The sequence below is a fragment of the Meriones unguiculatus genome, chromosome 7 (genome assembly GCF_030254825.1).
Source record: "Meriones unguiculatus strain TT.TT164.6M chromosome 7, Bangor_MerUng_6.1, whole genome shotgun sequence".
NCBI lineage: Eukaryota > Metazoa > Chordata > Mammalia > Rodentia > Muridae > Meriones > Meriones unguiculatus.
The window spans coordinates 110,190,845-110,206,859 of record NC_083355.1 but is presented as its reverse complement, the minus strand read 5'-3'; the positions used below and the strand labels follow the sequence as shown (position 1 = coordinate 110,206,859).

General features: G+C 48.7%; 1 protein-coding gene across 1 annotated transcript in view; it reads right to left on the bottom strand.

Annotated features, from left to right (window-relative positions):
* Positions 1-1,532: 1,532 nt before the first annotated feature.
* The window catches only part of Tunar (TCL1 upstream neural differentiation-associated RNA), a 47,180-nt gene continuing 32,697 nt past the window's right edge, over positions 1,533-16,015 (bottom strand). The window contains exon 2 of the mRNA XM_060388124.1: positions 1,533-3,446. Within this exon, the coding sequence (XP_060244107.1) occupies positions 3,261-3,446 (186 nt within the window). The 3' untranslated portion in view covers positions 1,533-3,260. The remainder of the gene's footprint in view (positions 3,447-16,015) is intronic.

Here is a 16,015-nt window from a genome sequence, read left to right as displayed (position 1 = left end):
TTCTTAGGGAGAAGCAGCTATCGTCTGGGGAAATCACATGTAGATTTGTGTCAAATGTTTATGAACATAAAGACTGAGCAATCTGTTCTTCCCATCTGCTTTCCACGAGGGGCAAGTTCCCTTATATAACGATGCATGGATCTTCCCAACACAAGGTGGTCTTTAGGAAGGAATGCCATGGCAGCAGCTCCTTGTGCAGTGAGGCAGGGGCACAGGGTATGTGAGGAGGACTTTCAGAACAGGAGTCGGGAATTTGGTCCCTGGGTTTTTCTCTTCTCAGGGTGTGGTGGTATCATTGCCAGCCTGGGCTTCTGAAGAGGCCGTTAGGAAAGCACTCAGATTCAAGATGGACTGTTTTCACAGAGAGCAATGAAAGAGGGGGGCGAGTGGGCTTTCTCATGCTTTAACGCGGATAATAAAAAGAGCCCTGTGCTGAGCCTAGGTGTGGATTACATCTAAACTCTGACCTGGCTTTTAGAGGTAAAGCAGAAGGGGAAGAGTATGTTGGCTGTGTTGAGAGAGCAAGAAGGACAGAGAGTATGAGAGCCACGTGTGGGCATTCGCAGCTGCATGCTCAGACACTGCTTCTACGACTGTGTTCAGCAGTAGGTGGAAGGCGCTGGAGCCAGAGGGTGGGTGTCGGCTGAGGCTGGGCCAGGGCGACTCCGCCAATGGGAGGAAAAGGCTGTGTGTTACTATTTTCTACTAAGCAGCCAGAGTGGACACAGGGACTGGAGCTATGAAAAGAATGCTCTCCACTGTGTGTCAGCCGTGCAGAGGGCAGTTTTATTTCCAGGCTGTAGATTAGAGCCAGGTAGAAGAATGGCCAAAAATTGTGCAGAGGTTCTGAAAGGTGATTTCTCCCCTCCCTCCTCTGTGTTACATGAGGCTCTCTCTGCCTCAAAGTAAATAAATTAGATTAAATAAATACAGCCATGGTCAAGTTTTATTCAATAAAGTAAGTACACGCAGGCTCACAAGGAAGTTGATGACACCTATAGTTTTTTTTCCCCCATTGCACCTTTATTGTTCCCTCAGTTCACTGTCCAGAATTACAGTTTTTCCAGAATCACACAGCCTGGTAGGTAGTGCCCGCCCGCGGATGTCTCTCATATTTCTAACCGCCCTCTCTCCCATCTTTATTTGTGCAGTATTCTGCCAGCGTCCAGGGAGTTCTTGGGTTGTTTCCTGGTGTGGGGGAGGGGGAGCGAGGTGTGCAGAGGTGGCTCTCAGCAAAAGGACAGGCTCTCCTGCCACGGTCACCTTCCTCCTCCCCGAGAAGCATCCAGGCCCTCCCTGGGATAAGGAACTGGACAGGCCGGGGCTAGAACATGATTTCACTGGGTGCCAGGTCATCTCCAGGAAGATTCCTGGTCTGAACTGTCCTTCCTTCTTTTACGGCACAGGTGGGAGACTCTCCCTCTCATTGGCTGCCAAGAGGGCCCCACGACTTGTATGTGAAGTGCCATTTCTCTGGTGGGGAAGAGGAGACATCTCTGGCCAGAGCCAGGTGCTCATAGGTATTTGATTTATTAAAAAAAAAAAAAAAAGACTGGTCCCTTAGTGGAGCCCAAGAAATGACTCCTCCTTCATGGTGCCACTTAAGGAAGGGGGCAGGCAGATCTCCCCCCTCAGTGTCACCTGAATCCAATGGGGCAGGCTGCTGCCATTTCTGCTCATGTCGGAATGAGCTGTCCACTGCAGCCAGGCTGGAGCTAGGTTAGGGAGCCAGGGAGCAGGGGAAGTTTGTAGCTATCTAACCATCCCGTCAGAGAGGAAAAAGCTCTGTGTGGGTGGAAACCAGCTTTAAAATGCGCAGGGGTCCTTTACAGAGATCATTAAGCCCCCTTCCAATGCCCTTGAAGGGTCACTTGTCACAGCAGTGTCTTTACAGCAGGAACTGACTGTGTGCACGTTCTTGCAGTGGGGAGTTTTCACATTGTTCACATCTCACTGGCTTCCGAAGAGACCCCACCCCTAGGCGTCTCACCAAGGAAAGGGTGGCATACTGCACATTGAGCTTACCCCGTTCCCATTGCTCACGGTCACACACACAAAAATAAATAAATAAAAATCTCATAAACGTGGTTACAGGAGTGAATGAGCAATGCTGCCAGTGAGCTGGTGACTGCTCCATCTCACGGGTGACCTGCAGGCAGGGACACACTCATCTTCCTCAGTGGTAGTCCTTTGAAAACAGGTTGAAAGCTGATCTGCCCTTGGCCCTTGTTCATGCATAATTGTCAGCAAGGGCAGGGCGCGTCTAAGGTCTGCATGCCCACAATCCATTCACATCTCTGACGGAACAACAAAAAGCCACTCGACAATCTTGAATCATGCACCAGCCAAGAGCGCGGCTGGCAATACAGAAAAAAGGTCCTCTAGTCCAGCCATGAGGAGAGGAGAAAGGTGAGGAGAAGAGAGAGTAGAGGGGGAGAGGGAGCAGAATGAGAGTGAAGGAAAGGAGAGAATGAAAGGGAGGAGAGGAGAACTAGAGACTGGGGAGGAACGGGTGGAAGGAGAAAGAGAGGAGGGGCAGAGGTGGGGAAGGAGAAGAGCATGAAGGCAAAAGAGTTGAGATGAGCTGAGACCACGGGACAGCTACGGAAAAAGATGTCCTGCAGTTGATAAAGCAAAGCGATTAAAACCAAGAAGAGCTATGGATCCAGAAGCGCTTCTCCAAATATTTGGTTCATGCTAAAAAATAGAGCACATTTATTAAAAATATATATTTATAAACCTTGATATGAACAGGTACACACATCAAGCCAATGAAAAAGGAAAAATAAGTAATCTCCCGTATCAAACAGCTGGAAACATTTGATAAATGGGATGCCTGCCAGTGAGCCCCACCTAGAGCTTATCCTGCTCGTCCTGGGAGGTGGGCAGCTGAGCTGCGTGTGCCACAGCCGTTCTCTTTTCCAGGGTGGGGTGTGGTCAGCACTCCAGGACGAGGCATTTCCTCACCACTAGGGCCAAAGGCTGGTTGCTCCAGCATCTGGCCAGGTCCCTTGACAGAGACACTGAGTTCCTTGTGGCCTGAATGAGTTTCGTTGGATTCATTGTGCTTCAGAGTGTCTGCTCCTCATAGAAGGGTGGGTTCATTTGTTGACCCATGAGAAAGTTTGAAGGTGCATTGATAGGGCAGTGCGTGGTACGCAAACCTACGGGCCCCCTGCGGTGTGTGCTTACCAATCTATGGACGCACAGGAGCCTTGTCTCCTGGCCATCCTGATGCCGCCCAGGATATGTGGGGCCTTTCATAGAGTGGTGTATATGTACACAAAGATGATGACGATCAGGTTCAGGATGGTCCCAATGATGCCCAGCATGGCCAGCACGCTCTCTTCTTTGCTCTCTTTCTCTTGGCCTCCCCGATCTTCATCATTTCCACTCGTGATTACCATCTTGGTCGCAAATGTCTTTATCTTCCTCGCCAGGCTAACCTGCAGTGAAGAGAGACAGAACAGAAGATGGTCGTTTCCCAGCTACCTTGCTGAGGTCAGGTGGAAGGGTGGGGTGAGCACAGGCTTCATGGGTGGGAGTGACATCCAGAGCAGCTAACACAGTCTTGGGATCGATCGCTCTTGGTCACTGAGAGACAGCAGAACACGGGTCCTGGGGTAGAGGGTTTCTCAGCCAGTCAAGTGCTTGCCTTGCAAGCTCAGGGGTCCAAGTTAGAGCCCCAGCACCCACAAACAAATCACACATACTTGGAATCCCATTGTTGGGGAGGTAGGCACAGGACAATTCCCCTGAGGCTCACTGGCCAGTCAGTCCAGTCTAACTGGTTGGCTTCAGGAAAATAAGAGATACCGTCTCAGAGGTAGACAACCTTCCTAAGGATGACAGCCTGAGGTTGACCTCTGGCCTCCAGATACATGCACACATGTGCATGTGCTAACATGAACACACACACACACACACACACACACACACACACACACACACACACGGATGTCAGAACATAAGTTAAGGATTTCAGAGATGAGATGTTAATAACATAAAGACATGCACCCTGAAGGCCAGCCTTTGGTCCACCCACCCAGTGTAGCTTGCCCTCCCCTTTCCTATGGAGCGGAAGCAGGCAGCTGTTACAGTCATGCTAAGTATATGAGTGGGGAGCTCATATACTTTTCCGTGCTGTGTCAGACCCAGGAGATGAGTCCTCCACAGTGTTCAGGAGGGCATGGGGGACTCACAGCTGCATGTGCTCTGAAGCTCTGGCTGAGGTAGGGCAGGAGTAGGCAGGTCTATGAGGAGGTGATTCCATACTCAGAGAGGCTGTGAGCATGCCCTGTGAGGTGTGAAGGACATGGCACCACGAGACCCTCATGGTCTCTGGCAGGAATAAGTGCTGGCACAATTGCTCTGGAACTCTGTTTGGCACAAGTTAGGAAAGCAAAGAGACATCATCTAAGCTGGCACCTGCTCCCCCAGCTGTGCACATGACAGAGAGAAAGAGAGAGAGAGAGAGAGAGAGAGAGAGAGAGAGAGAGAGCCCTGCTTTATGTACCTGGAGACCCAGAGGCCACTTCCCCAGCTGCAGCAGCAGCTGTCCCAGCAAAGGGCTGGAGGCTGCCCAGGTGTGTGCCGATGCCCATGTGGTAACAGAGCCACATGCTTGGAATATGCCATGACAGTGAGATGGCACAGCTGCAGCTGTCCCCGACAGCATGGACCAAGCCCAGACACTGGAGGGAAAAAAAGCGCTGCACAGCAGAATGTGTTCAGCCTGCGTCTATCTGTGAAGGCTTCACACAGCCCATGGTTGGGCCATGTGTGCTTTGAGATCTGTAACAAGCAAAGAGGGATGGACATGAAATTTAGGCACATGCCTTCCTCCAGCCAAAGCAGCTCAGGGGCCTGCAGAAATGCCGATCCCTCCCTGTGTAGGCTGGGTGGTGGGTGTTCCATGTTATCATTGTGAACGACATGTTTCTGCTATTCTTTTGCATGCCTTGTGCGTTTTCAATAGGCAAGACTAATGTTTATGTATCAAAGTAGTTAGCTCAGCCATCCAGAGGCAGGCAGGGTCAGAGATTGAGACCTTCCCCATCTATTTCTACCCCAATTATACTTGAACTATGCTGAGACGTAGAGTCTTTATCGGATGAGATCCGGGGATAGACCAGATCAGACTTTCTCCATGAGGAAACTGAACCTTTTCAGCTAAAGGCTTTCTGTTGTTTAGAGGATAGCATGGATAACAATAGCTCTATAAGTGCTGATTGGTTTGTGTCAACTTGACACAAACATAGACATACCTGCAAAGAGAAACCTCAACTGAGACAATGCTCCTATCCAATTATCTGTAGACAAATCTATAGAGCATTTTCTTGATGAATGGTTGGTGTGTCGGGTGGGGCTGCCACAGGCAGTTGATTCTGAGCTGTTTAAAAAAGTTGTGTATAAGTCTCAGCATCTGCTCTGATACCCTGCAGGGTAGAGCCTTTCAGAGGCCCTCTGTAGCAGGCTCCTGTCCTGTCCCCAGTTTTCTCCCTCTTCTGAGGTCCATCTTCTTTGCCTTTCTGAATGGGGATTTAGCATCTTAGCCAGAGTCGTCCTTCTTGATTAGTTGCTTTAGGTTTACAGATTTTAGTATGTTTATCCTATATTATATGTCTAATATCCACTTATGAGTGAGTATATACCCTGTATGTCTTTCTCCTTCTGGGATACCTCACTCAGGATGATCTTTTCCAGTTCCTACCATTTACCTGCAAATTTCATGATTTCCTTGTTTTTGTTTTTGTTTTTTTTTGTTTGTTTTTTTAATTGCTGAGTAATATTCCATAGTGTAGATGTACCACAATTTCTGAATCCATTCCTCAGCTGAGGGGAATCTGGGTTGTTTCCAGCTTCTGGCTATTACAAATAAAGCTGCTACAAACATAGTTGAGCTTATAGCCAAACTTTGGTCAGAGTGCAGGGAATCTTATGAAAAAAGTGGAAAACAGACCTGGAGAGGACAGGAGCTCCACAAGGAAAGCAACAGAACCAAAAAATCTGGGCACAGGGATCTTTTCTGAGACTGATATTCCAACCAAGGACCATTCACGGAGATATCCTAGAACCCCTGCACAGATGTAGCCCATGGCAGTTCATTGTCCAAGTGGGTTCTATAGTAATGGTAACAAGGACTGTCTGTGACACAAACTGATCGACCTGCTCTTTGAACACATCCCACTGAGAGGGGGTGCAGCCTTACCAGGCCACAGAAGAAGACAATGCAGCCACTCCTGATGAGACTGTAAGACCTGGGGTCTCACAGCTTAGGAGTTCAAGATCACGCCCTTCCCAGAAACTCCCCCAGACCAAGACTCGTTGCAAAAGCAAGAGGTTTATTAACCATTGCACAATGGGGTCACCCCTGCTGGTCAGCAAAGAGTGGCACTGGGAGACAAAGGCCTTTAGGTTTTTAAAAGAAAAATTGCGGGAGATTTGAAGTTGCAGTCTTGGCAATTTAGGATTGGATGAGGAAGCTATAAAGTAAGATAATTGGTTAGTCTTAGGTGCTCAAGCTTGGCCAGTCCTGCCAAGTGTGGATGCAGCTGCAATTGAAGGTGGGGGTGGTTAGCGCATCCTTGAAGATTAGGGCTGCAGGCTCTTGGCTGGAGGTCAAAAGCTACTCAGAAGAAGTCTAGGTTCATTGCTAAGAAACGCTATCTCAAAGACAAGGGTCTGGTCCTTCTTTTTGCTGAGTGAAGGTCATTGCTTGCTTGCCTTTTTTTTTTTATATCTGTCCTCACAGATAGGGTCACATTCCTCCATTCTCTGGAAAGCTACTAAGAGGCTTTAGCTTAACCTGGACCTAAAACTCAAAACTATAGGCTTTAGAAGACATACAGGTTACAAAGTTAGTCTAACCCTTTCAAGACCTGATAGACTAGAATCAGAAGAAAGGGGAGGAAGACCTCCCCTATCAGTGAACTGGGTGAGGGGCATGGGTGGAGAAGAGGAAGGGAGGGTAGAATTGGGAGGGGAAGAAGGAGTGAGCTACAGATGGGATACAAAGTGAATAAACTGCAATTAATAAAAAAATAAAAATAATAATAATAAAAAAGAAAATTGTGGAGACCAAGCCACTGAGCAGAATTCCTCTATGGCTTCTGCCTCAGTTCCTGTCTTCAGATTCCTGCCCTGACTTTCCACAACAATGGACTGTCAGCTGAAAGATGAAATCTATCCTTTACTCCCAAGATGCTTTGGTCACGTATTTAACACAGCAATAGAAATCTAACTAAAAGCCGTGTGTAGTGGTGCATGACTGTAATCCCAGCACTCAGGGAGGCACAGGCAGGTGGATCTCTGTGAGTTTGAGGCCAGCCTGGTCTACAAAGCGAGTCCAGGACAGTCAAGGCTACACAGAGAAATTCTGTCTTGGAAAAAAAAAAGAAATATTACTAGGACAATATGAGTGAATAGACACATGTATGTCACATGTATGTCACTAAATGTGTAGAGGTGCACATGCATGTGTATGTACATGCACATGCATGCACACACAGAGCCCTGCCCCTGTGCTTGTGCATGCGCATACACACACACACACACACACACACATCACACATGCTCACCTAAACATGCTTCCTCACACATCATTGGTTCTGTTTCTCTGGAGACTCCCGACTAATGTGCAGATCAGATGACGTCTCAGGAGGACCATCACGGGAAATCCAGGTGTTAGGAGTGAGAAGCAACCATGAATGTCTTCCCACCCCCTCTGCTGTGCACGTGGACCCCCGAAAAGCCTGGACCGCACCTCACAGCGCCAATCCACTATACTGAATATGGTATAGTGTCCTCGTGAAAGACGGCGCCCCTCAGTGATGCCTGGAGAGACTGATGATGGATTCTGAAGGCACGAGTTCTATTTTCCTCACAACCTCGGCTTGCTCGATGGGCTTTGAGTGGGTTCTGATGCCCAGAGCAGTCAGGAAAAGCTTCTGTTTGGTCTTTCTTCCTTCCATTTTTAATGCTGTATAAAAGGATGTGCTCTGTGTGTGTGTGTGTGTGTAGCCTGGTGTAGTCTTCAGTGAAAGATTAAAAGCAAAGCACCCTTGGGGCCTCCCTCGGTGACCATTAAGTAGTGTCTGTCCCTTGCTCTCTCCTTTTGACAGCTCTCAAGTGACTCCTAACCCCACAGGCAGCTTTGCCCGGTTTTGAATCTTTTACAAATGGATTCACACAGCATTCTCCCCTAGGAGTCAGACTTCTTCCCCTTCCACGCTGTTTTGCAAGGCTCACCCATGAGGCCGGGCACAGCTGTGGCTCCTCCACTTTCACTTGGGGGCAGCGGTCTTTTGGCAGAGGTGACGGGTGGATCTACTCTACCATTGAGAGGAGTCGGAGAGGCTTCGGGTTTGGGACTACAGTGAGTAGCACTGCTGGGCCCATTCTTGTTCTCATCCTGTGATGCCATACATACCTGTTTCATGGGAGAGTGCTCCACCTCTAGCAAAGCGGGAGGACTTGATCAGTGAGCACATTTGCACATTCACCCGCTCCTCCACTCCTGTGTGCTGGGGTGTGATTGCGTCAGCACACACCTACCCTTACAGAACATTTCAAAGCCAACTGCAGGCCTGAAGACTCTCCCCTGAGAGACTGCAGCAGGCGGTTTTACTTCTAGTCCCACACGCATTCCCACTCTTCTCTGATGTACGTACACGTGTGTAGCGTCTTCCTAGCTACGTACACTCGACAGAGGAAAACGGGCATGAGGCATGTGTGTGTGACTTTGGTAGTATTGTCAAACGGATTTTTTCAGTGCAGTGATGTTTGTTTGTTGGCCAGTGAGGGCTGACTCCCTTCCCCTTTGATTTTGGCCACTCTGAGGTCCAGACATTACCTAAAACCTGAAGAAAGTTCCTCAGAGACAGCTACTCCTTATTCACTCTGGGTGGAAGGGTATCCAAACACCTGCCCATTCTCTGCCTGGGTCTTTGTTACTTGTCTGCTTTTTTTCTCTAGGCTGAGTCCTGGGCCAGGTTCGAGCCACTACCTCAGAGCACAGCGCCCAGGAGAGCCGTGCTGAGTGAACGAGCAGGTCCTGTGAGGGACCTGGCATCTCCCTGTCTCTGCAGGGCAGGAGCTGGAAGGCCACGGCTGCTCTCAAGAGATGAGATTAGTGTTACCCTCATAACCAGACACCCATCATTGCAGTCACTCAAGCACAGCAAAGTGCCTGTCAGCGAGGCCGCTTGGTTTCAAGGCTTAATTTAGCTCCTTCCCTGAGTTAACCCCCGATGGTTCTGACTCAGGAGGAATTGGAGGGCATAATCAGGTCACGCGTGTTTACATCCCGAGGACTCTGCAGCTAAGCAGAAGGGAGAGCTGCAGCCACGAAGTCCCCCGTTGTTGCTAGGATATCAGCCCATCTTTCCTCTATAGAAACCACCCCAGGAGGGTGGCTGGACTCCCAGGGGTGCAACGGAGGGCCTCACTGGAGGGGAATGATCAGGACATTGTTTTCTTAGGTAATTACTGGGTAGAGGACGGGATGAACAGTGCTGACTGCAGAGCAGGAGGGGCTGGGAGCTTAGCCTGAAAACGAGGGCCGCAGCAGAAATGGAGTCAAAATAAACACTCCCCCCCCAGACTGCTTCCTGCCCATTGTCTGGGGTCACCTCAATGAGGTAAGGAACATACCATATCAAGAATAAGTGAAATTAAGGCCATCAACTCCAGGTGGAACACAGATGAGTGGAGAACACGAAAACCATGATCTTTAGTAGTGAGGAGAAAGAAGTATGTTTGCAACTGTGGGCTAGAGACATCTTCGTTAAGACAGAAAAACTCAAACTATGAGGATAACTATGAATTAATCCCAAGGAGTCATGCCCGAGATCCTGTATTAGATACTACCATAAAAAATAAACTACAGAAGCTACAAACTAAGATACATAGACATGCTTAGTGAATGACATATAGTGTTCTGTAATACATAATATACTCTATATTTAATACACACTTTATATTGGTATCAAACCAGCGAGAAAGTGATAAACACACAATAGAAAAGTGGGTAAAATCCTACCCAGGAACTTCTCCAAAGAGCAGCCACAGAGAAACTGAACACAGTCATCAGAGAAATGGAAATTAAAACACAGTCAACTACTAGTCAGGAACCATGAGACTGGCAAGAAAGAAAATCCCAGCCCCAGCCACAACATCAAACATGAACAGGGCTGCAGGAACACCGGATACTGGCTTCGGGGACCATCAGGCTGCCACCTTGGAAACCTGTTTGGCACCTTGTAAAGCTGAGAACGCTCACCCCTGCTGAACGGCCATCCACCTCTTGGGACAAACTCTGAATACGCCTGTGCATGAGCATGCCAGGGCACGCGGACAAGATCTTACGTTTAAAGGCAGCAGGTTTCCTCTTAGTGTAGGGCTGGACACTGTGAGATGGCCACAGACCTTGGAGAGCCCTTACACTGTGAGTAGAGGAAAGGCATGAGATGTTGGGACAATACAGTTGAGAGGAAACGCATGCTGCACACTCCAGAAGGGAGGCCGCCATTTATATGGAGACCCAGTACCGCATGAATCTGCAAAAGAAAGCAAAGGAATAAACGCCAAAGCCAGAGCAGTGCTTTCCTCCAAGTGCGTGTGGTGGGCTGATGCCGACAGACATGCTGAGGTTCTGGTAGTCTTTCCTCATGTGCTGATGCTGGCACATGGCACGTGTGCTCTAACTTTATTCCCTACATATGCTCCTTTGGTTGACTGATAAATCAATTGCTGATGTTCATAAGTGAATTGGCCAATCAATAAACAATACTAAAACCAAAAGTAATAAATTAGTAAGAAACAGCTTTGAGGGTTTATTTGCAGGGGGGTGCTCACGAACGGGCAGGCACAGGCCTGTGCGTGCACCGTGTGTGTGTGTGTGTGTGTGTGTGTGTGTGTGTGCATGTGAGTGCATGTGGGAACCAGAGGTCAACCTCAAGTGTCTCTCTTCCAGAGCCATCCACCTTGTTTCTGGTGCTAAGGTCTCTCATTGGGACCCAGGGTTTGCCTATTAGGCTGGGCTGGCTGGCCAGGGAGTTCCAGGGGTCCCGTACCTCTATCTGCCCGAAACACTGGGATCATGTACACACCTTAGCTTTTTGTACGAATACTGGGGACTGAATCTAGCTCCTCATGTTTGCATGACAAGCACTTTACCAACTGAGTCGGCTCCCCAGGCCCCCAACAGAAACAAGTTTTAAAACAATAGGCTTTTCAGGCCTGGTCATAGTTAGTGTCATGTCAACTGTCAAAAGAAGACTTTCCTTGTCACCAGAAAGAAGGTCACGATTCTGCAAAGACAGAATACTGTTCACAGCCCAGCATCCCTACGGTGCAGAATTGATGGGCCCCTTCCATTGAGCAGACTCAGCAAGCTGGTCCTCTGCCGGGCTGCTCCTGCTGAACACACTGGAGAGTTTTAATCGCTTGCCTAACTGGGATGCCTGCCTTGGGAAATAAGCTACGAGTACACAGTGAGACGGCAGTGCTGGGAGCTGTGTGTGGACACTGCAGGGGATCTGGGAGAGTAGACAGGAATGAGGTCTCTGTGTGTTTGCTGGAATCACCGCTGGGCAGAGACAACAAGGATACTCACTGCCGTTCTTCCCGGCATCCTCACTGCCACTCACAGCCTTGCCCGGCATCCATCCGTGCCTTCTTCTAGGTCTCAGCATCTCAGGTTTCCTCTGGAAAATTACCCTCCATCGTGGCTGCTGTCAGTCGTGGCACCGAAGGGATGGCCTGCATCTGGCTAAGCTTGCCAAACAGATGGTCTCTTCCTATACTCAACCTTAGGAAGAGTTGCAAGGTGTGGCCAGTGGAAACTCTGATTCATCCACACTGATAGCCAAAGGAGAGTCAACCTAGCCACAGTGCCCACTGAACACTGCCTTTTGGAATCAGCCCTCTGCAAGGCTTGGTCGCCATCTCCTTGTGTCCCAAAAGCAACCCCAAACTCCTGCCATGAAAATATTGTTTTTGCTTACTCCACTCAGAACCCGTTGTGATCAATAACTATCCCATGTAACCAGAGAGAATGGAAATTCAAAGTTATTCTGTTTTTAATTCCTCATCTGATACCCAAAAATCCCCTTAGAGGGCAGCCTGACCTTTTAACATTGCAAAACAGCGTTATCAATTACAGAGTTTATATTCAAGAACTGTGCAATAGGTGGAGTTGCTTTTAAAAACCCGAGAACACTGTTTTTAAGTAAGGTTACAGCTTTGAGTTGGGTTAGCCGGATGCAGCCGCACACAGCCCCGCAGGGTGTAGGCTGAGCATGCCTGCGAGACCTCTACAGAGCGAACAGTGCTCACCCCATCATTCTGGAACTCACCACCTCTCAACCAGCTCATCCGGCCCTTGACAGCTTACTCCGGAACATTCTTCTTTGTCTTAAAATAAAATCTCTTCACTACATCCTGCACCCACTGGGACCATTTCAAAACGAGCCACTAAGCCAAGGTAAATCCTCGTCATCCCCGGTAACAACTCTGTTTTAAAAAAAAAATTAGCATCGATAGCTCTGGCTTCAGATACAGCAGGGACCCTATCCTGTCTCCATGGCTGAGCAGCTAGCTGTGTGATCCGATCAGGATGCTGCCTCCCCCGGAGCCTCAGTTTCCTCATCTTTAACATGGCGTGGGGGTGGTACCTAGCTTGAAGGATGAAAGATACAGGATGTGCCTGCATAGCTGAGTTAGTAACAGCTGCTCTGATCAAAGGTGACATTGACAGAGACTCCTCATGGCTCCGTGAGACCCCCTTCCCCCAACCTTCCCACTCCCTACTCATCCAGAGAGTCCGACTCATCACAACCCCTCTCTTGGGAAAGCTCAGACTAAAACACGACATTACATTAGGGTAGGTTTCCTTGTCCATGTTCAGGAGGATCCTCCCTCCTTTCTTCTGGAATGTTCTGACATGGTGAACCTTCTACTGCATGAGCCTCCATCTTCTCTCCACACAGTTTAGGAAGCACAGACAATACTGATGCCTCTCCCATTAGCCAGTTTCAGTGACCATTGTGTTTTGTTCTAATTACTTTTCTGCTGCTGAGAGAAAGCTGTCTAACAAAAAGCAACTTGGGGAAGGAAGGGTTTGTTTCATTGCCAGGTGACAGTCCGTCACAGAGAAATCAGCAGGGACTGGAGCAGAAACCACGGAAGGACGTTGCTTGACTTCTTATACAGCCCTGACCCGCCTACCCAGGATGCCACCCACAGTGGGCTGCACCCTCACACATCATTTTCTTTTCTTTTCTTTTTTTTTTATTTTTTTTATAAGTTACATTTTATTAACTCTGTATCCCAGCCGTGTCCCGATCCCTCAGTCCCTCCCTCCCTCCCTCATCTCCACCGTGCCCCTTTCCAAGTCCACTGATAGGGGGGACCTCCTCCCCATTCATCTGATCCTGTTTTATCAGGTATCTTCAGGACTGGCTGCAAAGCCCTCCTCTGTGGCCTAACAGGACTGCTCCTCCCTTCGGGGGTGGGGAGACCAAAGAGCCAGTCATTGAGTTCCTGTTAGAAATAGTCCCTGTTCCCCTCTCACACATCATTTTCACTCAAGATAGTCTCTCATGGACCTGGTCACAGGCCAGTCTGGTTTGGACAATTCCTCAACTGAGGATCCCTCTCCCCAAGTGACTATAGGTTTTGCCAAGTAAACTTACCAGTGCATGGTTTGAATGTAAAATGTTCCCCACCCTCCACATACTCATGTGGTGCTGTTTGGGAAGGTAGTGGGGTCTTTGGAAGCAGAGCCTTCCTGGAAGAAGTGGATCAAAGCAGACTGACCTGGAGGTTTACAGCCCCGCTGTACACTCACTCTCACTTCCTGACTGCAGATACAGGGTAACCAGCCCGTTCTTGCTGCCACCTCTGACATGGACCATAAAACCTAGAACTGGAAGCCAAAGTAAACCCCCATCTTTAAGTAGGGCGTTTTATCACAGCCCCAAGGAACATGATTAATAGAGCTCCTACACTGGTCCTGGCATGCTCTGACCCTGAGCAACAGTGGAATTCCTTCTTTATGAGTTCTCTCCACTCATTTCTCACAGAAGTTTACCAAGAATTGGAGACCAAGCCTAGCAGAGCCAGTCATTGACCAACGGTCTACTGGAAAACCAGAGAATGATGTTGTGGCAGTTAAAAGCAATGGTGGCAAAGACCATGTGGCAAAAAGGAAGTCATGTACATGAAGGTAAGATAAAAGATATTAAAATTCAGGTCTCCTTTCACAGATAATGACTTTAATAAGCCTTGCTTGCATGTGGAAAAATATGCCTGGGGGTGGGATTCAGAAATTTCCTGCAACACAGTTGATTGTGTCGTGTTCTGAGCAATCGACAAATAAATAATTAAATAAATAAATAAAACAATGGAGACTTCGAGCACATCTGTTTTATCTCAGTCTTAGAAGAGGACCCGGGTTCAATCCAGAATTCCCATTTTTTAAAAAGGCCAGGGACTAAGGAGATGGCTCAGTGGGTGAGAGTGCTTGCTGCATAGCAAGAGGACGTGGGTTCAGATCCCAGCTGTGTGCACCGGGACATGGTGAGGAGGAGAAATGGGGTCGGGTGGGGACTACCAGCTGAGGGTGGCAGAAAAATAGTGATTTCCATGTCAAACAAGAGACCCTGTCCCAAAGGAACGAGGCAGAAAGCCATGGAGGAAACCTGGCATCCTCCTCCATTCTCTGTATGGGTGTGTGCACCTGAACACACACACACACACACATACACACACACCACACACACACACACACACACACACACACACACACACACAGAGAGAGAGAGAGAGAGAGAGAGAGAGAGAGAGAGAAGAAGAAAGTCTCAACAGTCTTTGGACAAGCAGAGCTGTTTGCCTTGAGTGAGAACTGGCATCAGTGTCCTTTCACCCCTGAAGGTACTTGTTTTTAAAGCAATGCCTACCTCAGAATTCAGTCTTTGCTCCTCAGGGTGTGAAAGGTTCGTGTTCCAGAAGGGGAGGGGGAAGACGGTGCATCCACACAGGCTTTCCTCCCTGCATCCTTGCTCTGCAGTCAGTCACCCGGCTCAATTGTCATTCCAAGCACTTCCCTCTCTAGAACATTTTCATGCAGTGGGACAGGGAAGGTTCATTCTGGCCCTATTTACAAGGACAAGCGGCCCTCTTTAAATTCAGATTATCCAGCTGACAAGCCTAGAGGATGGTGCTGGAGGGTTGGGGCAACACCAGCTTTTCTCTCAAGAAAAGACCCCAGTGGTCTCCAAAATCACCAAGCTCCCGAGCTCCCGGAAAAGCTGGGGCCGGTCTTCCTTGAACATCCTCTGAGCCTGACAACGAGGGGAGTCCTACACTATGCTGTGGGGTTTTTACAAATGGCAGACAAGGCCTGTGTCTCAAGATCTAGACAAACAGATTGTGAAGGCCATGTGAGTCCAGGGCACTGTGGGAAACCGAATGGGGTGTCTAATTGCCGGGGACAATAGGTAGGAATCACTCCTGGAAGATGGTTGGTCTAAGCAGAAGTGAAGAAGAATGAGATTAGCTTAGTGAGTGCAGAAGAGAACACCCAGGTCGGAGACAGGCATGAAGGAAAAGGGACTATAAATACAGAGGGTGTCACGCAAGGCTTGGCCATGAAGATCAAGGTGATGTAGGAGGGGCTGGGCTGGATGGAGAAGCAGGGATCATGGCTGGAGCCCTGTAAGCTTCAGAAAGCAATTTTGGAATTTATTCAGTAGATACAATAGGGACACGGATGCTCATTTCATATTCATTTTCTCAGCCACACACATTCACTATTTACACTCCCCTGTACGCACGAGATATTTCATAATAAATTTTTAAAGCTCAATTAGCTCTTCAAATCAAACCACGGTAAGCAAACACTGCTGGCTTGCTCACTGGATAAAACATCGCACCTGGTATCCAGCTCTGTCGGTGCTGCACACACGGATCCTACTTCCTGGCTTCCTAACTCTCAGGGTGGGAGCTGAGA